This window comes from Anabrus simplex, chromosome 1, assembly GCF_040414725.1.
Source record: "Anabrus simplex isolate iqAnaSimp1 chromosome 1, ASM4041472v1, whole genome shotgun sequence".
NCBI classification, from domain to species: Eukaryota; Metazoa; Arthropoda; class Insecta; order Orthoptera; family Tettigoniidae; genus Anabrus; species Anabrus simplex.
In genome coordinates, this window is record NC_090265.1 from 1,034,323,962 (window position 1) to 1,034,351,801 (window position 27,840).

Consider the following 27,840-nt stretch of genomic DNA (forward strand, 5'->3'; position numbering starts at 1 on the left):
TACATCTGTCTGTATTTTTAGAATATTAACCTGATACTGGGATTTTATACTCAGAAGAACAAATCAAGAGAGAGAGAGAGAGAGAGAGAGAAAAAAAAAAAAGTGAAACTAGAAAGGACCAGAGAGAGCCAGGAAGTGAGTACATCACAATAAGGCACCAACAGGGAGAGGAAGAACAACATGAGGAGTCGACAAAAATGTTCTGTCTGCGAGCGGTACAACAGCTAGTACATATGTAAAGAGAAATTTGGTACTGCCCCTTTTAGTGATCTCTGATGACAGATAAGGAGCTAGTGTGGAGGTATTCTTTCTACGAGCTAATTATTCTAAAATATAAGGCCCAAAATAAGCTTAGAGCTCTTGTCGTATCATGTGACTCCAAGTTGGATATATAAAGTAATTACACAGGTTTTAAAATCAGGAAAAACCAGGAATGGCTAACGAAGTGTTGATAATAAGGCTATGCCGGAAGTTTTCAGCAGCCTGTAAACTGTAATTCCGAGGACAATGGGATTCTTTTCATTTGAAAGAGTGATGTTTCTCAAACTTGGAATATGCGCACGCAACCCCTCCCAGCAGTGGTTTCTCCACCGTGCGGGAAGATAGGCAGTGCTGAGTCAGACACAGTGCAAGATGGATCTGTCATGCCGCGATTTTCGCGCAATGATATTTTATGATTATAAAAACACTTAAGTGCCGAAGAATGCCATTCTTCTTTGCTGCATGTTTCTGGTGAGGCTTCCCCTTCTAGGGCCACAGTTAGAAATTGGTTTTGTGAGTTTTCATAGAGTCGGCAGTCAAATGAAGATGAACCTCGCCTCTGGTCGCCCAGCAAGAGCTGTGACTCAGGAAAACATTGATGCTGTGAAGAAAATGATCAAAGAAGATCCACATTTTACATTTTGTGACATTGAAGGGACCCTAAATATTGGGTCAAGAGCAGTGCAGACCATCATTCACAATTATTTGGGCCTTACCAAGAGATGTGCCCGTTGGGTGCCACATTCCCTGACAGAAAGATAAAAGGAGTCAAGAGTGGACTGGTGTCATTTCATGCTAGAAAATTCAATGGAGGGCAGTCCCAAGACACCTACAATATCGTCACAGGTGATGATACGCGGGACTACCATTATGACCCTGAAATAAAGTCTTCTGTGTGGTACTTTCCATGGGAGAAACCACCCACAAAAATTTAACGAAATCAGAGCTCTCAAAAGGAGATGGTGGCAAATATTTTTTTTTATTTATTATTATTACAAAAATGGGGCATCTCATCTCTGTGAGCTTGGACACAAGTCATACAGTCAATGCTCAATGCTGAAAGGTACGCGAATGATTGTCTTCCTAAAGTCCTTGTCACATGGAGGTCACAGCACCCAAAGTCCATGAGTGGGCACCTTCTGCTGCTTCACAACAATGCATCTGTGCACAGGGCTGCCAGAACAATGGACTATGGGAAAAGGAAAAAGTGCGAGTGTTACCTCATCCCCACTATTCACTGGACCTGGCCCCATGTGACTTCTTTCTGTTCCCTAAGACCAAGGAAAAAATTTATGGGCAGCGGTTTTCGTCACATGAAGAGGCCATTGCAGCATACGAGAATGCACTAAGTAACATCCTGAAAGAAGCCTGGACTGAGACATTTTCTACGTGGTTTCAAACAGTGGAAAATTGTACACATGCCAATGGAGAGTATTTTGAAAAGTTGTAATTCTTGTTTTGTAAATAATTTCTGTTTTCACACTCTGCTAAAAACTTTCAGCATAACCCTTGTAACTTCTTGCTAAGAGGGTTTGGGTATGAAAAAAATGATGTAACTGGTCCGTAAAGAAAGAGCTATTTTTTGTAATACTCAAAAGTACTAAAGATCAGATTGGTACTCCAGATTACAAATAAAGAAATAATGAATCACATTAGTGAGAAGAGGAAGTAAGGAGAGAAGTTGTTGGATACAACTTGAGACTATCAGGACATGCTAACATAGTTCTGGAGTGAAAAGTGAGGGGTATGTGAAATGAAAGTCAAGGCTTATTTATGACAGACAAATTACAAGCTACAAAAGTCAATAAAAGATCAATGTACTGTACTTCCCTTTAAAATCACCACCATTAGTATTAGCATAGAAAGATACAGAGGAGTGCATGAAACCAAGACATTATTAACAGTAATTATAAAACATTCATAATAACTCTTGGTAATCATGGATACTGAACTCATTATTTTAATGGAATCATTACAAACTGGAAGATTCCTTCAAAATTCATTTATCTGGTAACAATAACTGACACTTACCTGTATGGTGGAAGATGTGAGCTCGTAGTTGTGAAGCTTGAATAAAGCCTTTGCCACAGTATTGGCAGACATGAGGCTTCACCCCAGTGTGTGTTCGGACATGACGATTCAGAGTTTCTTTTGCAGCAAACTTCGCCAGACACTGAACACAACACATTAAGTAATGTTAAAAAGGAGACAAGTCCAATCACACCTGAACCTTGTGCACAAATTTAACTGATTTTGGAGTAATGTGATATATTTAAAACATATAACAAATGCCAACATTTCCCTGTATTGAAGAACTGGTTGAATTCAGGAGGGTAGAGAGAACATGCATATTCTCAGTCAAAGGTGCTTCTATTTGACACCCATGGGCGACCTGCACATCTAGGCGTGGTGGTGGTGGTGGTGGTGGTGGTGGTGGTGGTGGTGGTGGTGGTGGTGGTGGTGGTGATGAGTTAGCCTACTCCTGTTGAATAACACCAATACCAGGCGAGTCGGCCGTGCGGTTAGAGGCGCGTGGCTGTGAGCTTGCATCCGGGAGATAGTGGGTTTGAATCCCACTGTCGGCAGCTCTGAAGATGGTTTTCCGTGGTTTCCCATTTTCACACCAGGCAAATGCTGGGGCTGTACCTTAATAATGCCACGCCCTCTTCCTTTAAACTCCTAGGCCTTTCCTATCCCATCATTGCCATAAGACCTATCTGTGTTGGTGCGACATAAAGCTACTAACAAAAAATTAAAAATAACATCACTGGGTCTGCTCAAGGTAACACCCCCACCCAATGGATGAATATCTATCAACAGCATCATATGCTTTCACTCGAACACCACGGAGAGGTTTGGAATTGAAACCAGGCTTCAGGCACGCAATCTAATGATTGTAAATTGTATACCACCACCTCTCCTACCCTACCGGGCAACATTCTGATGGTGGAATTTTTTCTACCAACGGGTTCCAAACTGGCAAACCACGGTGTCAGACCATAAAAACTTGATGCCTTAATGATCATGGCCATCAGGCACCTACTGAGGGATTGATTGACGCTGTTTTACAGCAGAGAATTAGATGCAAGGAATGGGGTATACAAAATCTATAAGAAGGATATACAGAAATAATTGAAAGAAGAGGTGAAGTATACTAATGAAGCCAGCCATCAGGCAGCAATCCAGTCACCTAGAAGTCAGCCTCATGCCCGGAAAAAGGGGAAGAGCAAATGGAGATGGACATGGCGAGGATAAGGAAAATAATAATGGGCAAATGACAAGGAGAAAAAGGAAAAGGAAAATCAGGCAATGTCAAACGTAAATATAGGAACAAGGAACATACGGTGCCTATTTCACCCAAGAGCATGAAAGATGCTGCTAGATAAGATTAGAAACTTGAACCAAGCGCAATAGCTCTCCAAGAAATATGCTGGGCTGGGAGTCTTGGGAAAACAAGAAACCAATGTCTTCTACATCTGCAGTATAGAAAAACATGAATTTGGTACAGGATTTGTTGTACATTGCCAACTTAAACAACTGGTAACTGGATTAACATCTGTAACCTCAAGATTGTCAACACTCAGAATTAAGTGATAGAAAAAAAGAAATGCTCTACAAAACTTTGGAAAGAGCATATGATATTACTGTCCTGGGCATGGCATTAAAATAACGGTGATCCGAATGCTTAACTGGGAACCTAACAAATATTTAGACCAACAATTGAACCTTACAGTAAACATATCATTAGTAAAAACAATGATATTTATCCTGTTTGCAACATCTCAAAACAAGGTTGTGGCATCCACCTTACTTCCCCACGAAGAAATTCACAAAGGGACATGGAGATTACCACATGGCAACTCTGTGAACCAAACTGATTTTATACTGATAGATGGCATGCACAAATCAGATCCCCTTAATGCAAGAAGCCTCAGACCATTACCAGATGAATGGACTTGATTCAAGGCAAGAAATTTGAATGCCTACAAAGCAACTGGGATCAGTAATGAGAGAGATAATAAAACTGCTTTTGACTTACTGGAAGTTAAAGACTGATATCAGGAAAGGCTGACAGAGACCTTTTGAAGAGGTTTATGGATGGAACAATATCGAAGAAATATGAGCTGTGATCAAAACAACAACTGAAACTGTAACTAATGAAGTACTGGGAAGAGAAAATAGAAGAGGAAGATCTCCATGGTTTGATGCTGAATGTAAGGCAGCTACAAAAGAAAAGAATGAGGCTTACAGTAAGACCTTACAGAAAAATTACATGAAATACTATAAAGAAAAAAGAAGGACTAAGAATAGTGTGGATGAAAGCAAATGTTGAACAAAATGAAGCAAGGATTTTTTTTAGAGAAGTAAATGATACTTAAAAGCACTTTAATTGTAAAAGCAGCCTGATCAAGGATGAAGCCAGGAAAATTATAAGTGAAAAGAATGATTTGTGGAAGTTTCTGCAAATACTTCGGAAAATACTTTTGAGTCCCAGAAAATCACAAAGTCTTTCCAGTTGCACAGCAAAAAGGAAAGTGAATTAAATGAGAGGGAAAAAACCTGAAGAACAATAATGCACCTAGAACAGATAAAATTCCAGCTGAAATGCTGAAGCAAGGTGGAAAACAATATTAATGAATAAAAGGTTTTCCTTCATGAAACTCATCAGCATTGTTATAGTATTGTTAACATCAATAGCATGTGAAAAAGGAGTTCGGAACTTGGAAAGTACTTCCACAACATTAGGATAGCTGGTGTAAAAAAGGTCTAAAATAAAGAAGAAAGTATATAAATGACAGGTGGATAACTCAAGCAGCAAACACAAGGACAGAGTGGAAAGGGTATGCTTAAAACAAAGAGAAACTGTGGAGGGAATAAAAATGGCAAATAATAATAATAACAACAACAACAACAACAACAACAACAATGATTTTCTGTGGGTATTATTAGACTAGTAGGGCAGATTATTTGATTACAGTAAGCAGTGTCAACGAAGTATAGGAAATTGCATGCCTATTTTTACAGTGGAAAGGGTGTCTTCAACATGCTGGTAAATCAACTGGCATTCTCAGATGTAAGCACTCTTAATAGCCAACCAACTGCGCTGCAAACTTGATTAACACTGCAGAAGTCAAGCAATGATCGACTATGCTTATGTACTGTAACTGCTCAGTTTCAAAGAAAAATATCCAGGATAAAAGCTTCAAATATTACATCATGATCTTTTCTAAAAAAGAAACTACCCACTGAAACCATGTTATTTAAAAGACTATGTTCTGCATTAATTTACTATGGGGATTTCATTCTCTGACAGGCTTGTTTTATAACTGGACTAGCTTGGAACCAATTCATGATTAAAGAAATCTGTTCCTCCAACCTGATTTTCTGGCACTCCGGTGCTTAATTAATTTCATTTCTGTACGGGGCAATAGGCAATTTATTTGCTTTTTAATGGAGAGTGAAATATCTTAAGCAACTCTTGGGATTTCTGAAGCCATGTACGTTGAAGAATAAGAGGACAAAAATGAAAAAAAAAAAAAAAAAAAAAAAGAGAGAGAGAGACTACTTTATTTGATTTTGGTAGCAGCAGCAATCCAAAGGAAACTTTTGCACAGAGGTTTATGAACAAGTACACACGAGTTGCAGAACCAAAATAATTTTACACCTGAATTTAAGTGACTAGTTGCCTTCTCCTGTTAATAACCAACCAAGAGTATAGTGCACATTATAAGTTGCATGAAGATAAGTAATCAGAAAACATGTGAGACAAGCAAAATTATACAAACAAGAAATTCCTTTGGCAAAAAAAGCATGAATGCACACGTCCAAATTAAAACTACAAACCTACCATGAAGGGGTATCCACAAGTTCTGTCCATGAGAGCAGTAGAACACACAAAAAAGAATCATCATAATCTATATCCTCACTCTCTTACTTATAATAAACATAGGATATTAGCAAATACTGTATATATATATATATATATATATAATAATATATTAATTAATATAATTTCATTAGGAATGCAATGGGTAAATTTAACCTAGATAGATTCACATTAAACAATAAGATCCTTTTAATCATATACAACTGGCAAGCTGCAGTAGTAACTATACATAACAATGCCATTATGTCCTGTAACTACTTTTTAGTTGTTGAGATTCTGAGGTGCCAGAATTTTATTTATTTGTGTGTCTGTAAATTTAATGACATAAGGATGGCAGGTTTGAGCAGCTTAAAATATTACCAAAATGAACTGAGTTCAGAAGACCCGTGCTTTTCCCGTTTGAACTCTGTGTGTCAAGGATAAAGACTATGGCCATAAAGTGTGCCAATCCATATCTCAAGAGTAAATATCCCCCCTCCCACACACACACAGAAATAACTGATGACATAACATTTAACATTTAGGTGTTCTCTTGGTGTTTGGATGGTGAGTTGTTCTACATGTTGTAGAACGTCATTCTAAGTTACGTGAATTTTGCCTCATAGTCTAGTTTTACTGAGGTCTACACTAGTACTTATCCTCGTAATTTCATACCAGTCTTGGGAAGAAATTGTCCTAAATCTGAGAAAGGTTCAATTTCAGCAGTTCAAGATACTAAAAAGGGGAAACCATTTCAAAAGTAGTTGATAGGATTCCAAAACAACTGTTTCCAAAGAATAGGCACTAACAGTCCCAGCTATAAGATACTGAAACGTTTGAAAATGATGATACAAATCATGTTATAGCAAATATTTCGATTGACAATAAACCAACCAATGAAAAAACCTGTCAGCCTTCCGGTGGGTTTAATGCTATTGTTTTTACGTCCCACTAACTACTTTTTGACGGTTTTTGGAGATGCCGAGGTGCCAGAATTTTGTCCCACAGGTGTTCTTTTACATGCCAGTAAATCTACTGACACGAGGCTGACATATTTGAGCACCTTAAATACCACCTGACTGAGCCAGCATTGATTCTGCTAAGTTAGGGTTGGAAGGCCACGCCTCAACCGTCTGAGCCACTCAGTCCGGCTCTGGTGGGTTTTATGGAACAATTTTTTTTTTTAGTTGATAAAAATTGTTCCCAAATTCTCTTATAACATCAAATTACATTTAATCAAAATATCAAATGATGTAGACTTTTAAGTAAAATGTGTTCCACTGCTTGTGGTATCTGGCTAATCTTTAAATAGATCTAACAAGCTTTTTTACCACCAGTACATCTCTATGGTTGTATTTCTATCACTGAACCACCAAATTTGGATCTTAGATAAAAAAAATACTGTCAACTGTAAATACCGAACAGGATAGAAGAGCATTAGAATTAGCCCTCTTCCTTTAAGAGAATCTTTACTCTATATTAAGGTGCTGTAGTTCAATAATTTCATGCTTTCAATTTTAAAATACTTACCTTGTTATCCTTTATATTCAGTGAAAGTCACACTATTTAATTCATTGGGCTAGCTGTTTACAATCCTTAATAATTTCTCTTAGATTTCATACACAAGTCAGACTGCAATATAATACTATTTTCCTTCATTTAATTCACAAGATTTCTACATTATGTTATGCACTAATTTCCAAGAATGGAAACAACCATAACTAAAAGTATCTTTACTTGCGATAGCCATTATTCACTTGAATCTTCCACATATCTTACAAATGCTAAGAAAAATCAACACACAATTTGAGTTGACAGTCATTAATGTAAATGTAGTTACCAACACATCAATACAGCAATTTTGCTTGCTCAATCCATTTTCATTGTCTACTTGATTCTCCAAAGGAATCACGGTATTACTTCAACAGTCATTACTGCTGGCGAGTAAGCATGTTGGTGTTTGTTGACATCTGAAGAGCAGGCACAAGGGGCAGTCTGCGAAGCAAGGGAGCCAGCATGTAAACTCAAATCAAAGTACTATTAGCAACTGCCAAAACAGCCTGGGAATGCGTAATACACACGGCATGCTATTATGCTGATGATACTAACGTTATAATCTATTTGAGTACACAACTTCATGCAGAAAAACGCTATAGTAATTGATTAAAGTTCAGAACATAAAGCAGAACATCCAGCAGCAAAATTTTCATCTACCATATTGGATAAAACATCAGCCCTTCTGTTGAACTACCATCATAGTTACTGGTTGCCACATCCACAATTTTAGCCTCCTTTAATCACTGATTTTCAAACCAACATCTACTATATCAATCACAATCCATTTGAGTTCCAGCTCCATTAATGCAACACATCACTAGCTGGTATTTCTTTCTGTACTTCATAGTACTCCAAGGAAGTTAGGCATAAAACGTCATTACCAAACACGGCCAGTTTTGTCTTCTTGAAAGATGGTTGACGCTTATCTGAAGTTAGAATCAGACTCCTGTCCACATTTGGTTTTTTGCACTCCCTCACTTCTACCTACAGCCTTAGAAGCCCTTTCCACAGCTTTGGAGAACTTTCTTTAACAATAAACACTGTATATGTCTGCTCAGAAACAGATCAATTCAATGTGATTTCTTTGGAAGTGTTTTCATTCTAAGAAAAGAGTTGCAGTAATGCTAACCAACACAAATGTAACACAAAGAAAACTACAGCAATTAACTGAACCAGTCACATTGAGGAAACATCACTCCATTTATAGTGAGTACTTCTCTGATGAATCAATTATAGTGACATCAACTATGATACTTATTATACATTTTTTGGTACAATGAAGCCTGTCTTTACTGCCACCCTAAGATACAATATTAGGTCCAAATATAAGCAATACCCTCTATAAATAAATACTTTCTATGAGTGGACATTCAGGGTCACATATACGAGGGCAGATCAGAAAATAAGTTGCACTTCTCAGTTATGGCCATTTATTACACCACCTATACAACAGCAACCCGACTATAACGACATACACTGTAACGTCACTTTTCCACATAGTTTCCAAGAGACTCCAAACATTTCTGCGAACACACAACCAAATTGACGATGCCGGATGCATTGAAATTTCCTCCAGCGTTCTGCAATCACTCGGAGACAGCGGCCTTCACCTCCTCATCGGTCTGGAAACGTCGACCACCAAGCTCCGTTTTGAGCTTACCGAACAGATGAAAGTCACATGGCGCTAGGTCGGGACTGTAGGGTGGATGTTGCCAGACCTCCCACTTGAAACGCTGCAGCAGTTCTCTCGTTTGGCGGGCCTTGTGAGGTGTTGCCTTATCGTGCAACAAAATCACACCGGCGCTCAATTTCCCCTGGCGCTTCTCTTTAAACGCTTTACACAACCAGTGCAACGTTTGATAATACAACACCGCATTGATCGCCATTCCTTTCGGCATGAATTCCACGTGCAGCAAACCCTCCATGTCGAAGAACACTGTCGCCATAACCTTACCGGCTGAAGGTTGAACCTTGGCCTTCTTTCGTTGTGGTGATGAGGGGTGCACCCATTCCATTGATGTTCGCTTCATTTCGGGGGTGAAGTGGTGGACCCAAATTTCGTCGCCTGTGACGATTCGCTGCAGAAACCCGTTGCCGTCTGCGGCATAGCGTTGCAAAAATGCCAGGGAGGATTGGAAACGTTGTCCCTTGTGCTCATCGATGAGAAGACGTGGGACCCATCTTTGACACAGCTTACAATATCCAAGGTCCTCGTGAACAATGGCGAACACACTGCCATATGACATGTCCAGCTGCGTTGCGATTTCTCTCAGTTTAATGCACTGGTTCTGTCTAAGGATCGCATTCACACTGTTGATCTTTGCACGGGTTTCTGGACGTTGGGGGCCTGCCTTCGCGATTGTTGTCTGTGATATCCGTGCGCCCGGCTTCGAATTGCTGACACCACTATATGATACCTTGCCGGGAAATGGCCCGCTCCCCACACACAGCACTAATTTCACGATGAATGTCCATGCAATTCTTCCTTTTGGCCCATAGGAATCGGATTGTCGCACGCACCTCATATTTGGAGTGAACGTCCAGTTGACGCGCCATTGCATTTGGCCGCTATTCACACAATACTAGACGAGACACCACAGTGACCTGCCTAACAGACATGTGGGCAGTGTCTGTCCCTTTCTCAGCTGTGTCCACGTTTGCGACACACAGCGCGCTGTTGCGGCGCGTTAGTGCAACTGACCTTTTGATCCACCTACGTATATGCACCTATTGCAAAGTCCCAAAGTATACTTCCCTTCTATGTAACAGAACTCTGTGTATAACATGTTAAAATAAAGAAAATTTAGAATTCAGAAAACTACTCTGTTTATTTCAGTGTCTTGCAGTCATAAGACAGGTCAGCTGTTATGAAATATTTCTAAGCTAACCAATTACTTGTGGCTTCTTTCAATGACATAACTTTCTGCATTGGCATCTAACATAGTTTTGACAGGGAATTTGCAAGTCTTCCTTGTGATTGCTTTCCGCTTCCAGCTTCTTTAATCCTGAGTGGAGAATCATGTGATTCCACCGTGCAAGGCAGCCATTCTGGACTGTTTGTACAATAGATATACAGTATTTTGTTTTAATCTTTGAAGAACCTGGGAATTCGATATTTTATCTCTCCATGTTACATGATCATTTTATGATAGAATTACATCTCACTGGGCTCAAAATGATCATTTCTTTTTAAAAATTTAAGTTACAGTATATATGTCTAGTTCAGAGGCATACAATACAACAGTGAAATATCCAGTACGGGCAAAAGATTTAATTTACTAGTTCACAGTAATGTTCTCTTTTGTATGCAAGCTGTAATTTAGCAGTAATTTACTAAAGCTGCTTTCTGCTTGACCAATATAGCATTAGCATTTAACCTCTGGGGTACAAATTCCATTCTCTGTGATCTTCTGACCGCGGTAAATGAATGACTTCACTTAATAATAGTAATAACAACAAAAATAATGTTATTGCCCCCACTAAATACTTTATACTTTTAAGGTTTTCTGAGACACTGAGGTACTAGAAATTTGCCCCATGGGAGTCTTTCATGTGCCAGTAAATCTACCAATACAAGGCTGGCATAATTAAACTACTTAGAATACCACTGGTCTGAGCCAGGATCAAGCCCATTAACTTGAGCTCAGAAGGCCAGCACTATAATATCTGAGCTACTCAGTCCAGCTCACTTATTTTCTCATGTATTCACTAAAACACAAGATACAGCTACATCGAGTACTTCTAACTTGCACTGTCAACAGAAGAATTAACAAATGTAAACTGAGATAGTATAACAAGTAAGCATATAAACAACACTTGTCCATATTGAAAATAATGAAAATGCCCATGTTCACAGCCAAGTCGTCATCGGTCATGAATCTGAATCATAGATCTTTAACTAAAATGTCCTTGGAGACTACATGATTACCATGTCTTTGAGGTGTTTACTTCCATGCCATACTTGGTTAAATGAGGTTACTTTTCAAAACCTTTAAATATCCAGAAAGCAGCAGAGCAAGCACACCCAAAACAGGGCTTGCAACTACATCTTGAGTGAGTACATCCCTGTGATGGTAGGTATGATAGTAAGGTTTTGGGCTTTTGCCATGACAGAAAACAAGATGAAATTATTTATGTTTAGTGGAGAAGTCTGCCCTGTGTCTTCAGAAGAAAATATTTTCTATTTCTGAGCAAGACTTCTCTAATAATGAAGGTTCAAATTTAAGAATGCTTTACCATTGGTCTATAGTAAGTGGTACTCTTGTTCGTCACTAGATGGCTCATTGTGCAGAAGCCTTCCGAGCTCCAATTAAGATGTTTCTTGATCCATAGTATAAGCATGTGAAGTAAATAGCAAGGTCATCAGATGAATCCAGGACTAATGTAGAAGAAATAAAAAATAAAATAAAATGAAAAAATAAAATAAAATAAAGTGCAATGAATGGCAGGATAGAAGAATAGAATAAGAGCTGAAAATGGAAAGAAAAGTGTGTAGAAAAAAAAAAAAAAACGAGAAAAATGAGTGAGACAGGCGTGAGGAGGGGGGATGAAGGACGTACTACGAGGTTGAAGACATGGGAGTTAGTGCAAAGGAGAACTGTAGGATACTTGCAGAATACTTTCATGACCTGTTAAACTGTGAACCACCTGAAGAAGAGCTGGAGCTGGGGACAAACACAGAAGAGAGAGAGTCATATCCTCCAACTAGAGATGAGGTCGCACAGGCCATAAGCAATCTAAAGAATAACAAAGCAACCGGAGAAGATGGAATATCAGCTGAGATGATTAAGTGGGGAGGTGACAAGGCAGTAGACAACATGACCAACATCATCGGCCAGATTTGGAGAACAAAGAAGTTACCAGAAGGATGGAAGAATGCAATCATAATACCAATACATAAGAAGGGAGACAAGAGGGATGCAAACAACTATAGAGGAATTTCGCTACTAGAGATTGGCTATAAGGTGTTGTCGAAAGTCCTGCTCAATAGACTGGAAGAACAGTTAGAAAGTACAATTGGAGACTACCAAGCAGGATTTAGGAAGGGAAGAGGATGCATAGAACAGATATTTATACTGAAACAACTGATAGAACATCGGGCCTTAAAGAACAAAAAAACGGTGGTAACCTTTGTAGATTTCACTAAGGCATATGACTCCATCGACAGACAAACCCTTGGAAGAACCCTGAAGAACAGAGGATTAGATGGCACTACACATGAACTCATAATGGAAATACTATCAGACACAAAGGCAAGGGTGAGATTCAGAGGAGTACTCTCTGAAGAATTTGATATCAACACTGGTGTCAAACAAGGAGATGGATTATCACCAATGTTGTTCAACATAGCTCTGGATGAAGTCATCAGGCAGTGGAGAACGATGAATGAGACAATGGGAATACCAAAGACGCATGTTGGGGACAAAAAGGACAATAGGGCCCAAGTAGATTGTCTAGCCTTTGCGGACGACATAGCTATAGTAAGTGAGACAGAAGAAGATGCAAAGACACAACTCAACAACTTAAGCAATATAGCCGGAAGGGTAGGACTGAGGATCGCCTACAACAAGACAAAGACATTGAATACCACTGAGGATTGGACAACACCGGAAGGCACCGTGCAAAAGGTGGACAAATTCAAGTACCTGGGAGAATTTATAACAGGAAGGAATAGGAGCAATGAGGGAATAACAGAGAGGGTAAAGAAGATGCGATCAGCCTTCTGTATGACCAGAGATATATACAATAAAAAGAATATATCTACAGACGCAAAGATTAGACATTACAAGGCAACGGTGAGAAATGCTGTATTATATGCTGCTGAGACAATAGCACTAGGAAGAAATGGTGCGGAACAACTAGAGAAAGAGGAGAGAAAAATATTGAGGAAAATACTAGGCCCTAAGAGAGGAGGTGAGAGATGGATGAGGAGACCCAGGGAAGAACTATACCGGAACATGAGAACAATCTCAGAAGAAATCAGACTGAAAAGAGCAAGGTTTGCGGGACATGTAATCAGGATGAATATGGATAGAATGACGAAAAGAGTATGGGAAACAACAGCGAGGACACGAGGAAAGACAGGAACCAAGTGGGTAGTTGAACTCCGGAAAGATTGGTCGGAATTGGGGATCAAGATGGAAGAAAAGGAAAATTGGAGAAGCAAGTACATACCGACTAATATGCCAGAGATCAATGATAGGGATGGGTACAGGAAAAGGATTGAGAGTCACCAGTGGAGTAGACAAGAGAAGAGGATACTGAATATCTCGGAAGAAGAGCGGGAGAGAAGAAGAGAAAGGATGAAGAGGTTCTGGGAGGACAAGAAGAAAATGCAATCCATGAAGGAGCTGTCCGTGGTCCTACAGAGGCCGTAACGCAAGAAGAAGAAGAAGAAGAAGAATATAAAATAACTTGTCCTGACTGACTGACTGATTCATCATCGCCGAGCCAAAACTACTGGACATAAAAAAATGAAATTTTGGGCATAGATTCATATTAAGATGTAGGTGCTCGCTAAGAGAGGATTTTTGGATATTCATTCGCTAAGGGGGTGAAAAGGGGGGTTGAAATTTTAAAATATGTGTATGTATATCTCAAAACTTTAAAAGTTTACAGATGTAAAAATTGGTATTTAGAATCTTCTTTAAAAATAAGGAAATGCGTATTTTTTGTTTTCAGAAAATCCCAATAGTAGGGGTGAAAAACGGTGAAAAAGGGGTTGAATGCCTTCAATCAGGATACCGGTACTTATATCTCAGAAACTGAAGATATTACAGACCTGAAAATTGGTACATTTGATCTCTTTTAAAAATAAAGAAACACATATTTTTTTGTTTTTGGAAAATCCAATTAATGGGAGGGTGAAAACGGGGGTTAATTTTTAAAAGGAGTGCATCTATATCTCAAAACTTTTAAAGTTTTACAGATGTAAAAATTGGTACTTAGAATCTTCATTAAAAATAAAGAAACACGTATTTTTGTTTTCAGAAAATCCCAATTAGAGGGGTGAAAAGGGGTGAAAAATGGGTTGAATGCCTTTAAGGAGGATACTTATATCTCAGAAACTGAAGATATTACAGACCTGAAAATTGGTACATTTGATCTCTTTTAAAAATAAAGAAACACGTATTTTTTGTTTTTGGAATATCCAATTAATGGGAGGGTGAAAAGGGGGGTGGATTTTAAAATGAGTGCATCTATATCTCAAAAACTTTTAAAGTGTATAGATGTAAAAATTGGTATTTAGAATCTCCTTTAAAAATAAAGAAACACATATTTTTTGTTTTCGGAAAATCCCAGTGGGAAGGGGAGGAAAAGGGTGAAAAAGGGGTTGAATGCCTTTAATGAGGCTACTTATATTTCTGAACCTGAAGATATTACAGACCTGAAAATTGGTATTTGGGATCTACCTTAAAGATAAAGAAGCAGGTATTTTTTTGTTTTTGGAAAATCCAAATAATGGGGGGTGAAAAGGGGGGTGAATTTTTAAAATGAGTGTGTCTACATCTTAAAACTTAAGAAGTTTACAGATGTAAAAATTGGTATTTAGAATCTCCCTTGAAAATAAAGGAACACGTATTTTTTTGTTCTCTGTAAATCCCAATGGGAGGGGTTTAAAAGGGTTGAATGCTTTTAATGAGGATACACACATCTCAGAAACTGAAAATATTACAGAACTGAAAATTTGTATACGGGATCTACTTTAAAAATAAAGAAACACGTATTTTTTGTTTTTGGAAAATCCAATTAATGGCGGTTAAACAGGAGTGACAAATTGGGGTGAATTTTTGAAAGACTATATCTACAGAATATCTGAGAAACGTAAAATGCTACAGACGTAAAAAGTGGGTATTTGGAATCTCCTGTAAATATAAAGAAACATAGGTGATTTGTTTTTGGAAACTCCACTTAAGGGGAACTAAAAAGGGGTGAAATTTTAAAATGAGAATTTCTACAGTATACCTCAGAAAACTTAACATGTTACAGAAGTGAAAAATGGTATTTTCTATCTCCATTAAAAATAAAGAAACGTGTATTTTTAGTTTTCGGAAATACCACTTGGGTCGAGGGGGGGGGGGTGGTGGTAAAAGTGACTGAAAATTGTGTTGAATTCTTTTAATTAGGCTACTGATATCTCAAAAATGAAGATGTTACAGACGTGAAATTTGATATTTGGAATCTGCTTTAAAAGTAAGGAAACACGTATTTTCGGAAAATCCAATGGGGGGGGGGGCCGAAAGAATTGATAAATTAATTGACTTAATTGTATAAGAATACAGACATCTAATAAAAATAAAGTTGTTACAGACGTGAAAATTGGTATTTGGATTTCCTTTAAAAACAAAGAAAAACGCGTTTCTGGGGGGGGGGGGGCACCATCTTGCGGGTGGGAATGAAAAGGAGTTGAATTCCTTTCACGAGGACACATAAATAAAAAACTGAAGAAGTTAGAGTCATGATAATTGGTATTTAGAAAATCCTTTACTATTAAAGAAACAAGTATTTTTTTTGCCGGAAAATTCACTTGGGGGGGGGGGGGGGGAGTGTGAAAGGAAGTGAAAAAATGTGAATTATTTTTATGGGGACACTTATATCTCAAAACTGAAGGTAATCGACGTGAACATTGGTGTTTGGAATCTCTTTTAAACACAAAGAAACACGCCTTCTTTTAAATTTTTTCGGGGGGGGGGGCCTAAATAAACTTAACGTCGCTGGGGTGTAAAAGAGGCGAGACCAATTGATTTTACTGTTCATAATGTATTTATAAGGAGTCTCCGTTGCTCAGGCGGCAGCGCGCCGGCCTCTCACAGCTGGGTTCCGTGGTTCAAATCCCGGTCACTCCATGTGACATTCGTGCTGGACAAAACGGAGGCGGGACAGGTTTTTCTCCGGATACTCCGGTTTTCCCTGTCATCATTCATTCCAGCAACACTGTCCAATATTTCATTTCATTTGTCATTCATCGATCATTGCCCCAGAGGAGTGCTTCAGCAGCCGGCACAATTCCTATTGTCGCCGCTAGATGGGGCTTCATTCATTCCATTCCTGACCATGTCGAATGACTGGAAACAGGCTGTATATATTCGATGTACTTATTCTGATCATAAACCGATCGTTTTTAATCTTTTCTGGGTTCGTTTTCAACAGCCATCTTTCCCTTCGGAGAACGTTCTTAGATTACAGTAGATTCTCCTGGCATATAAATAAAAATTGAAACACATTTGAAATAAATGATAGGAATGAGATACTACTTAGGTTTATCAAGTGCTTTCTGAAAACACTCCTCCTTACCTATCCACCAGATTTCGCTACCTTAGTTCCCTGCACCTGTTCAATACCCGGTCAGGCTGTACGCTAGAAATTCCTGTGCATCGAACCGCAACCTACAACAGATCGTTCACTATCACCGCCATGAGCTGGTGGAATGAACTCCCCAATGACATCAGGGAAGCTAAATCTAAGACAAAATTTAAAATCCTTTGCCAGCGTCATTTTTTAAGCACTTCCAGTCTTTCTTGAGTGTGAATGGGATGCATGGATGAGAGTGAATATGGTTGTTTATTGCAATGTGTTCCTGTATATAATTTAGTTATACTTTACTCACCTTAGTTTAGTGAGTGATACTTTAGTTGCTTTAGTTATACTTTAGGTTATAAAGATTTCATATGTTTAAATTTTATGTAAAATATACATTGTATATACATGAAGTGGTTAAGTGTAAGAAAGGGCCGGGAGCCCTAACTTCGCCACAATAAAGACGCTTTAATAATAATAATAATAATAATAATAATAATAATAATAATAATAATTGACCGTCAAACTGTTCACCTCTATAATAAGGTCAATAATGCATGGAAGTATGTCATTCATATCGCCAGAAATCCCGCACACTTGCCTACGCGCGACAATGGTGCTGGTGACATTGTCAACAATGACAATGGCAGCAGATGTAATTTACCGCCAGGTAACGGTCTTGCATCTTGGCTGTGTGGTCCAGAACATCTATAATAATAATAATAATAATAATAATAATAATAATAATAATAATAATAATAATAATAATAATAATAATAATGTTCTGGAACGTCGTAAAATGTGCGGACCGCGCTGGAAATGGGTCCTGGACGGGTAATGTTAAGAATGAGTCCGACCGTGGGTTCAGTACCGCCAAGGCACCCAAGACGACACCACACCAGATCTCCTGAAGGATTTGATCCATATTAAAAATGCTTATAGGAAAAGATGGCAAAGATTTAGGGACCCAACTGACCGGGTGGAATGCCTGGACCTAGCCCGGGATGTACGAAATCGATTGCTGGAAAGAAAGGTTGAAAAATGCGAGGAAACTTGCCGTAATCTATTAGAAAACGAATCAGAGCGCAAATTTTGACGGATTATATATCTAAAACAATAAGCATTCAATTATAAAGTTCAGTATAATACCGCAGCGAAGCACGGGTATCTTGCTAGTAATTAATATATTAACAGGTATATGATAGTATGAAACATAGCACATAACTTAGAGTGAACCATCTAGTGATGAGGAGAGTGCAAATTTAGAAAAAAATATAAAAATGAAATAACAACATTGAAAGGATAGGGAAGAGAACTACTGTACCTATGTAAATCCTTAATGGCTGGCAACCACGTACTGTATTACTTGACACACTCAAAGTCACATTCAAGGGTAATTATAACAATAATGTACAGATAGCCCTGCGTCCCAGCGACAACTAAGCAAAACTCACAGAACAAAGACATGAAGGGAACTGCCTATCTTCCTTTCATCCACTACACCACAGATTGAATTGCCAAGGTCCTTTGCAAGCACAATATAAAAACCATTTAGCACTGTCACGAAAATTGCTCTCAGTTTAGGTAAAAGTAAGGACATATTGTCCCCACTATTACACCCTGGTGCGTACAAAATTCCCTGTACTTGCAGCAAACATGCCAGTCCATTGGTACTCGTATCATGAAACACCAACAAAATATCCGTCTCAACCAGCCAGGCCAAGTCAAAGCAATAGCTGAGCACGCCCTATCAAAGGGTCATGATGTCGTGTTCCAAGATGTTCGAGCTCTTTCCTGCACTAAATACTACAGGTCTAGAATTATGCGGGAAGCTGTGGAAATATGTAAAAATGCTAATAATTTCAACAGGGACACTGGCTACCAATTAAGTAATACGTGGTTGCCAGCCATTCCTTTCACTATTGTTATTCTGTTTTGGTGTTTTCCAAATTGGTACTCTCCTTGTCACTAGATGGTTAACTTTAGGCTATGTGCTATGGGTAACACTTTCAGCCTGTATACGCCTTGTTTCTGTATTATTCTTAATTCTTTTCACTCCCGTTGTTGTAGTACGTCTCCCCTCACACTAATTGTCCTCACTTTTTCTGCTACACACTTTTCTTTCCATCTTCAGTTCTCTTTTATCCTGTCAGTCTTTCATTGCACTTTCTTTTATTACTTCATTTTATTTTATTTATTTATTTATTTATTATTTCTTCTACCACATTAGTCCTGGATTTGTCAGATGACCTTGCTGTTTACTTTGCATGCACATATGATGGAACAGGAAACATCTTAACTGGAGCTTGGAAGGCTAGTGCACAGTGAGGTATCTAGTGGCGAATACGAGTACTGTACATTACAGGTCTAGAATTATATGGGAAGCTATGGAAATATGCTAATGATTTCAACAGGGACACTGGCTACCAATTCAAACCTTCATTATTAGAGAAGTCTTGCTCGTGAACAGATTTTCTTCTGAAGATGCGAAACAAAGTGCTCTGTGAAACATAAAAAATTCAAAAGCTTATGATCGTGTCAGCATCAATCTAAATATCCCTGTAATTATCACAGCCTTATCACGGCCCTCCCCTACAACACAACCAAGGAGCATACCTGTCTTTGCTGCCTGTATCAAGTGTAAATACACAGATAATACATGCAACATTAACAAGTGGTGTACCACAATGAACTACATTACTATGACACTGTCAAAACCTTCAACATCTAAGAAGACGAGGTGCCAGAAAACATGAAGTGTCTTATGTTCCAAGATTATTCACGGCATATTACTATTTTTCCACGTTAAGCTGAGTATACAGAACTGAAAGATATTACAGTAGGACCGTGATAATCTAGCAGACCCCATAGTCCAGCACGCATCAGAAATAGATTTTCCCCTGTATTTTGAGGGACTTAGTGCTTGGTGCGGTTGGCAGTACAGTCGGATGCATTCGGGAGATATCGGAGATGTCACTACTGTTTGCTTCACTGTGCGAGTGTGGTCTTGCTGGGATAAGCCACTGCTGATAAACTTAACCTTAATAGGTGCTATATATGCTCCTGTATTGACTTGTCTATAAACATCATCAAAATATTGGAAATTTTATGCAATAATAATTATCCTACTATTCCACTAACATTTGTTTATTCATTGATATGGTGAATTATGATATAATAGTTCTTTAAATTTTGGGCTAAATGAAAGACAGTGTTATATTGTTTTTGTTCTTTGATATTTGTAAATAAACTGGACTTCAATGATCACTAATGAAGGGAATGTATCATGTTCTCAAAACATGTTCGATGAATAAATAGTTCTCAATGATAAAAGTGCATTGACAAGGTGGATTCAAGCATATACTATTTTAAATATGTACGTCGAGTCATAAGTAATGGCAACTATTTTTTTCTTGCGAACAGGAGACAACACGGAAAATCTAAAATATACATTTGGAAACGTACAGTATGTACTTGCGTATGATGCCACTAGATGGTGTATGTAAACAACAGTGCGGGTCTAAGCATGCCCCCAAGTTCAGTGTGTGAGTGAGAGCGTCACAAAATGGAAGTCAACAAGCAGGAGCAACGATCGTATATTAAAATAGCAGTTCTCTGCAGCAGAAATGCATGCCAATGCCATGCAGAGCTGCGGGAAGCATTAGGTGTGCATGCCATGCCCTATGGAACAGTGGTGAGGTGGGTGGAGGCGTTCAAATGGGGTAGAGTATCAACTGCCGATTTGCCTCACCCACACATGCAGCAAATAGTATTCAGCGCCTGCCCCACTGCTGGCAACGCACAGTGGGAATCTTGGGTGATTATTTCGAAGGTCTGTAACCAGTCCTTTGTACGTAGTCTTGTGTATTTGCTGTCTATACCATAATAAAACAATGTTTACCAATGGCCTGTGTTCTGTCACTTTCCTACGAGAATCTCCTGAAGTCAGAATTTGTCTTCAGGCACTATGCATAAGTACATACCGTATATTTCCAAATGCATACATTAGATTTTCCGTGTTGTCTCCTGTTCACAAGAAAAAAAATAGTTGCCAGTAGTTTTTAATAGGGATCAGCCAGTCGCCGTCTTGGCCTAGTGCTATCACTATGTTCCTTTGTTTACGTAGACCTACAGTTACAGTACTTACATTTGCATCAGTGCAATGTGGTTTTCTTTTACAGTTATTTAATGAATTCATTGTACTGTATCGAAGTTTAGCTATGTGTACGACTGTCAAATAGATTATAGAACAGTGGAAAGTTCGTATGTACAGTGAATATATTTTCTAAACCAAACTTCTCATGGGCTGAGGCTTCACAAGCCTTAAACACCTTTGTGAAATATGCAGAGAGGAGCCAACAATACAATGTTATTTAAGTTGCGAATCTCCACATTACACAAAATTATTTTTGCCAACAGGGAGCCCAATTCAAGGAACAATTAAACATTCCTACAATTTTTAGAAAGCTCAGAAGACAATTAAAGCTATCCCATCAGTGGTAGATACCAGTCCAACATGCTCCACACCCTCAACATCATCAGATACCTATGCTGGCCTATAGACAGTGATTCAAATGAACTGTACCAAATTCTTGGTACAGTATTTAGCAATTTTTATTTCTTTCAAATGAACTTGTTCTTGGTTTTCACAAAGTCATGGTGGTTTTTATTTCACAAGCGACCTAAAAAAGAAGAATGAATTAAGGCTCAAAGTTTAATGTAAAACTAATTTAACTGTGCAACATAGTATTTGATTCTTAATTCCATATTTTTACAGTACAGTACAACATACTTTTAATTTTTTATACTGTTATATCTTCTGCTGTGTTTAATAAAAAAATACATATTCATTTTTGTATGTTTTTAATTTATATTGCCTTGTTTAAACCAACATACCTGCCAACTTTTAGAAATAAAAAATAGGAAGTTTTTTAAATTCTTGGATTTCACCACGTATATTGCGCCATGGTCTCGATGAAAAAGGGTCAACATAAAAGGCATACATATCTACAGTTACAATGCGAACTGACCACTAAATTTAAAATGTTAAACTAAGAAAACATAAAAAGTTTACAAGAAAATGTATCCAATCATTCTCATTTATGACACATACGTATGAATATACACTGACTGACAGAGCAAATGCAACACCAAGAAGGAGTGGTTCGAAAGGGATGAAAGTTGGGGAAAAAACAGAGACGGCACGGACGAATAATTGATGTTTATTTCAAACCGATATGCAGGTTACACAATGCGCACGGCATCGACTCAGTAGGATGTAGGACCACCGCGAGCGGCGATGCACGCAGAAACACGTCGAGGTACAGAGTCAATAAGAGTGCGGATGGTATCCTGAGGGATGGTTCTCCATTCTCTGTCAACCATTTGCCACAGTTGGTCGTCCATACGAGGCTGGGGCAGAGTTTGCAAACGGCGTCCAATGAGATCCCACACGTGTTCGATTGGTGAGAGATCCGGAGAGTACGCTGGCCACGGAAGCATCTGTACACCTCGTAGAGCCTGTTGGGAGATGCGAGCAGTGTGTGGGCGGGCATTATCCTGCTGAAACAGAGCATTGGGCAGCCCCTGAAGGTACGGGAGTGCCACCGGCCGCAGCACATGCTGCACGTAGCGGTGGGCATTTAACGTGCCTTGAATCCGCACTGGAGGTGACGTGGAATCATACGCAATAGCGCCCCAAACCCCAAACCATGATGCCGCGTTGTCTAGCGGTAGGGCGCTCCACAGTTACTGCCGGATTTGACCTTTCTCCACGCCGACGCCACACTCGTCTGCGGTGACTATCACTGACAGAACAGAAGCGTGACTCATCGGAGAACACGACGTTCCGCCATTCCCTCATCCAAGTCGCTCTAGCCCGGCACCATGCCAGGCGTGCACGTCTATGCTGTGGAGTCAATGGTAGTCTTCTGAGCGGATGCCGGGAGTGCAGGCCTCCTTCAACCAATCGACGGGAAATTGTTCTGGTCGATATTGCAACAGCCAGGGTGTCTTGCGCATGCTGAAGAATGGCGGTTGACGTGGCGTGCGGGGCTGCCACCGCTTGGCGGCGGATGCGCCGATCCTCGCGTGCTGACGTCACTCGGGCTGCGCCTGGACCCCTCGCACGTGCCACATGTCCCTGCGCCAACCATCTTCGCCACAGGCGCTGCACCGTGGACACATCCTTATGGGTATTGGCTGCGATTTGACGAAGCGACCAACCTGCCCTTCTCAGCCCGATCACCATACCCCTCGTAAAGTCGTCTGTCTGCTGGAAATGCCTCCGTTGACGGCGGCCTGGCATTCTTAGCTATACACGTGTCCTGTGGCACACGACAACACGTTCTACAATGACTGTCGGCTGACAAATCACGGTACGAAGTGGGCCATTCGCCAACGCCGTGTCCCATTTATCGTTCGCTACGTGCGCAGCACAGCGGCGCATTTCACATCACGAGCATACCTCAGTGACGTCAGTCTACCCTGCAATTGGCATAAAGTTCTGGCGTAAATTACACAACCACATAGGAATTTTACCTAGGGACGAGTATTGACAGTATTGGAGTATATACAAGTCAAAAATAGGAAGTAAAAATAAATCGGGTTGAAAAACGGAAAGTTTCCAGGTAAATCAGAAGGGTTGGCAGGTATGAACTAGGTTTTTAAAAAATAACTCTGATAATCTGGCATTGTCAGATTCCCCAGTAGGCCAGATTATTGCAGTCCTACTGTATTACTGCCATTATTATTATATAGCTAATACATATACTGTAGAATTGTAGACTACATGCATGAGCATGCGTTTAACGAATCATTATTTCAAGCTTCGAATAGGCCAAGAAGCTTACCAAATTGAAGGAAAATCACGAAATTCCCGCTTCTGGTATGTCACAGAAAAAAAATATGGCAGAAAAACGAATTGCTAGTTATGCTGCGGCATAGGACATACGTAAAGCCTTTAAATCTTTTCAAGATGGTGTGTTTATAGAAACATGCATGGCAGAAGTAACAAATATATTGTGCCACATATGAACAGTGTAGCAATGATGGCTGGTTTGCGGGATGTATTTCCAATACAACTCTGGGCTGAAGGCAGGTTTGTCTACCCTTGAAGATGTGTACGAGGATTACTGGCCTTATGACTCCCTACAATTGCAGTACTAGTTAGCAGGGATTTGAAAGAAATGCCATAAATTGGTCTATCCTTCATCAGTCTTGATCTGAATACCACAGACGTCCATTCGTAGCACCTATCTACACTGGATGCAATGAAGCAATAGTAGAATCAACGACGATAGTGCACATTATTGTTGCTTTCTTTCAATGTGCATCTCTACTAATAAAGGATGATCTTAAAGAGTTGATACAGTACTTTAAGTTGTAAAGACTTACACCTAGTGCCACCGAGCGAGTTGGCGGTGTAGTTAGGGGTGCACAGCTGTGAGTTTGCATTCAGGAGATGGGTAGTGGGTTCGAACCCCACTGTTGACAGCCCTGAAGATGGTTTTCCTTGGCTTTCTATTTTCACACCAGGCACACAGGAGCTGTACCTTAATTAGGCCACAGCCGCTTCCTTCCCATTCCTATCCCATCGTTGCCAAAAACCTATCTGTGTTGGTGCGACGTAAAGTACCTAAAACAACAACAACAACAACAACAACAAAAAAACACCCCACCAGCACCAAACCAGAAGTATGTTGCTTTTTGAAAGAAATTATTGAGACATAAGAGATTCCCTAAATATCTAGGAGTCACCGTAGAAAGAACACTGCCGGGCTGAGTGGCTCAGACGGTTAAGGCGCTGGCCTTCTAACCCCAACTTGGCAGGTTTGATCCTGGCTCAGTCCGGTGGTATTTGAAGGTGCTCAAATACGACAGCCCCGTGTTGGTAGATTTACTGGCACGTAAAAGAACTCCTGCGGGACTAAATTCCGGCACCACGGCATCTCCGAAGACCTTAAAAAGTAGTTAGTGGGACGTAAAGCATAATAACATTTAACAGAAAGAACACTCCTGTAGACAACACCTTCATAACATCCAATCCAAAGAAAGAACTCTGAAACAATGAAATCCAAAAATATGTCGTACAACTCGGGGTTCAACAGCAACTTAATTTTGATTCACAGCTTTGGGACTTGTGTTTTCGGCTGTCTAGTACTGTGCCCCTGTTTGATTAAATAGCACTCACACCAACTTCTCTCAACACCACGATGTTTCTCATCACTGGCACAATAAGGTCTACACCCACATATTGTCGTCTACTTATCCTCGACCGTATCTCCCCACCAAATCTTCTACGTAAAAACGCTCTCTTCCGGGAGTTTAAGAAAGTAATTAATAATCCCCAATTACCAACACAGGGTGACATCGCTAATGTCCATCTGAATCGTCTATGGTCTTAAAATCCACCAATAAGAACTGCAATACAACTGAAGAATACCAACTCAAGAATGGCAGGGAAGACACGATACTAGGCCTGAGTCAACACAGCCACACACAATGGTTCATCGCTGCCACCTGGATGTGAGCTTCCTCAGAAAACTTGGTCTGTTCTTAACAGGATACCATCGGGCCATGGTAACTGTGCAGATTTCCACTACAAATGGAAACAAATTTTTAAATCTAACTTTGATTATGGTGCCTCTAAGCAGACCATCCAGCATATTATCACAGAGTTTCTAAACGGAAAGTACAATAGCAACATCAGTGATTTTGCTCATGTGTTTCCAGAGACACATAAACAACCTAGACATAATATGTACTACAGAAATTTATACCCCCAAGATCCTTCAAAAAATTGAAAGTTTCCAAAACTCCTTTAGGGAAACCGAGGTAGGGAGTTAAAAGTTGGCGATCAGAAGCAAAACAGCGTAAGCATTATTTTCACATTTTCACCCTGTGGGTAACTATCTTTCCGAAGCAATGTCCTATTGTTATCGTGAGCTTATCACTCCTTCTTTGTGTATGGCCTGTGACTATCAGCAATGCCACCTTTAAAATACACCTTCGCTAAAGAACAAAGGAAGTTTTCATGGAGCCTAGTATGATGTGCATGTTCACATTCATTAGGAAGTATGTAAACTCGTATCCTCATCCCAACGTTGTGCAGCTCTTTCCAGGTACACCCCCCAATCGAGGTGGGCTGCATGCACCAGTTTAACCACATAGTAGCCACCCTGCCGTTCTTAAATCTTTGGCAGTAGCAGGATCAAAACCGGCCCACCAAAGGCGGCAGTTAATAGAGCAAACCAGATTCTATGGAGATGGACATTAGGTTTCATTATATTAATCAACAGACGTTGAACTGATTTCATAATACACTTACAGTATAACTGAAGAGGCTGCCTCACTATGTGCCAAGAAATCTCACTCTGTCTCCTTTTTCTAAATGATATAATACATAGTCTTTAAGAATGTTTGGAATCTAACCTCTTTGCATTCATAGGGCCGTTCTCCAGTATGCATGCGTCGATGTTTCTTCATTGCTCCACTGGAAGGAAAACTCTTGGTACAGAACTCACACTGGTATGGCTTCTCTCCTGCAAGCATAGAGTTCACATCAAGATCAAATGCCCACCTTTCAGTTCAATTACTGAAACCTACATTGATTAAGAACACTAAAAGCTGATCATGGCTTTCACAAGCACTCATAGTTGTGTATTATTGTGCAGGTTTGGCTAATATTTAATTCTATTTAAAAACATAATTGTTATAACAAAATACTTCCAAGTTAAAGCAGTGTATGTGCTGGCAACATTTTCCCTTTGACCTGATATCTTTCAACTTCAATGACAACTTTGTGCAGGCACTATCTTCAGCTAATAGAAGGAGCACTACATATCTGAAACACGATGAGCTATTAATTTGCCTACCACTCACCTGTGTTTTCATTTTATCACCACTACCATAATCCATTTCCCTTGTCCAGCTCCTGCAAGGTTAGGATGTTTATGGCACCTTTCCATCTTCCTCTATCCAACCACCATTGTTCCTCCTAAATTGTGTTCCAATCCAGGTTTCATTTAATTATAGTATTCTTGATCATTTTCAATCAGTTTAGCCCTCCCTGCTCCTACCTGGGTCTTCATCATCTGCTTTGGCAGCATCCTTCCCTCTTCCATCCTCTTAACATGTCCAAACCATGTAAGTTTATCCCTCTCCATTCTGTTGTAAAATTTTAATAGTCCAATTTTCCTAATGTCCTCATTTCTTACTCTGTCCTTTGTCTTTTCTATAATATTTCTTAAACATTTAATTTCACGGGCCTGGATTTTATTCTCCTGTCTTTCTGTCAGTGTTTAGGTCACTGCTGCATATGTCAGTATTGGACAGTAGCACATCTTATATATCACCTTCAGGTAGAATGTACTTCACTGCTGAAAACTTTTATTGCTATGTCCAGTTCTATGTCAGTTCACTTCCCAAGTAGCTCTCTGCAATTTCAAGGTTTTGTCCCTTTATTTTTATGATTCCTTTCTCCTCTAGCCAAATGAAAAGAATCCCATTGTCCTCGGAATTACAGTTTACGGGCTGCTGAAAACTTCCGGCATAGCCAACACTATGGTCTTCCATGCTGATTTCCTTCCATAATTTTCAATTTTCTCATTCAACATATTTAGTTGCCCTTGTACTTCCCCATGTTTGCTCCCCAAACCAAAATATCATCTGCACACAGCATTACCTTCAACTTACTGTTCTCATACTTTACATTTGTCTCCTTCACAATTTCACCAATAACTATTATGGATAACAGTGGTGACAGCATACTTCCTTGTAATATCCAGTTTCATTTCAAAACCACTTTGTTCCCCTCACGTGTCTGGACACTGCTGCAACAATTTGTGTACATTGCTTGC

At 39.5% G+C, this 27,840-nt stretch overlaps 1 protein-coding gene across 1 annotated transcript in view; it reads right to left on the reverse strand.

Moving 5' to 3' along the window:
* The window catches only part of LOC136857921 (protein suppressor of hairy wing), a 214,323-nt gene that overhangs the window by 52,107 nt on the left and 134,376 nt on the right, over positions 1-27,840 (reverse strand). Inside the window, exons 7-8 of the mRNA XM_067136999.2 lie at positions 26,414-26,523; positions 2,293-2,434 (exon numbers count right to left, since the gene is read on the reverse strand). Coding sequence (XP_066993100.2) covers positions 2,293-2,434; positions 26,414-26,523 — 252 coding nt within the window. The remainder of the gene's footprint in view (positions 1-2,292; positions 2,435-26,413; positions 26,524-27,840) is intronic.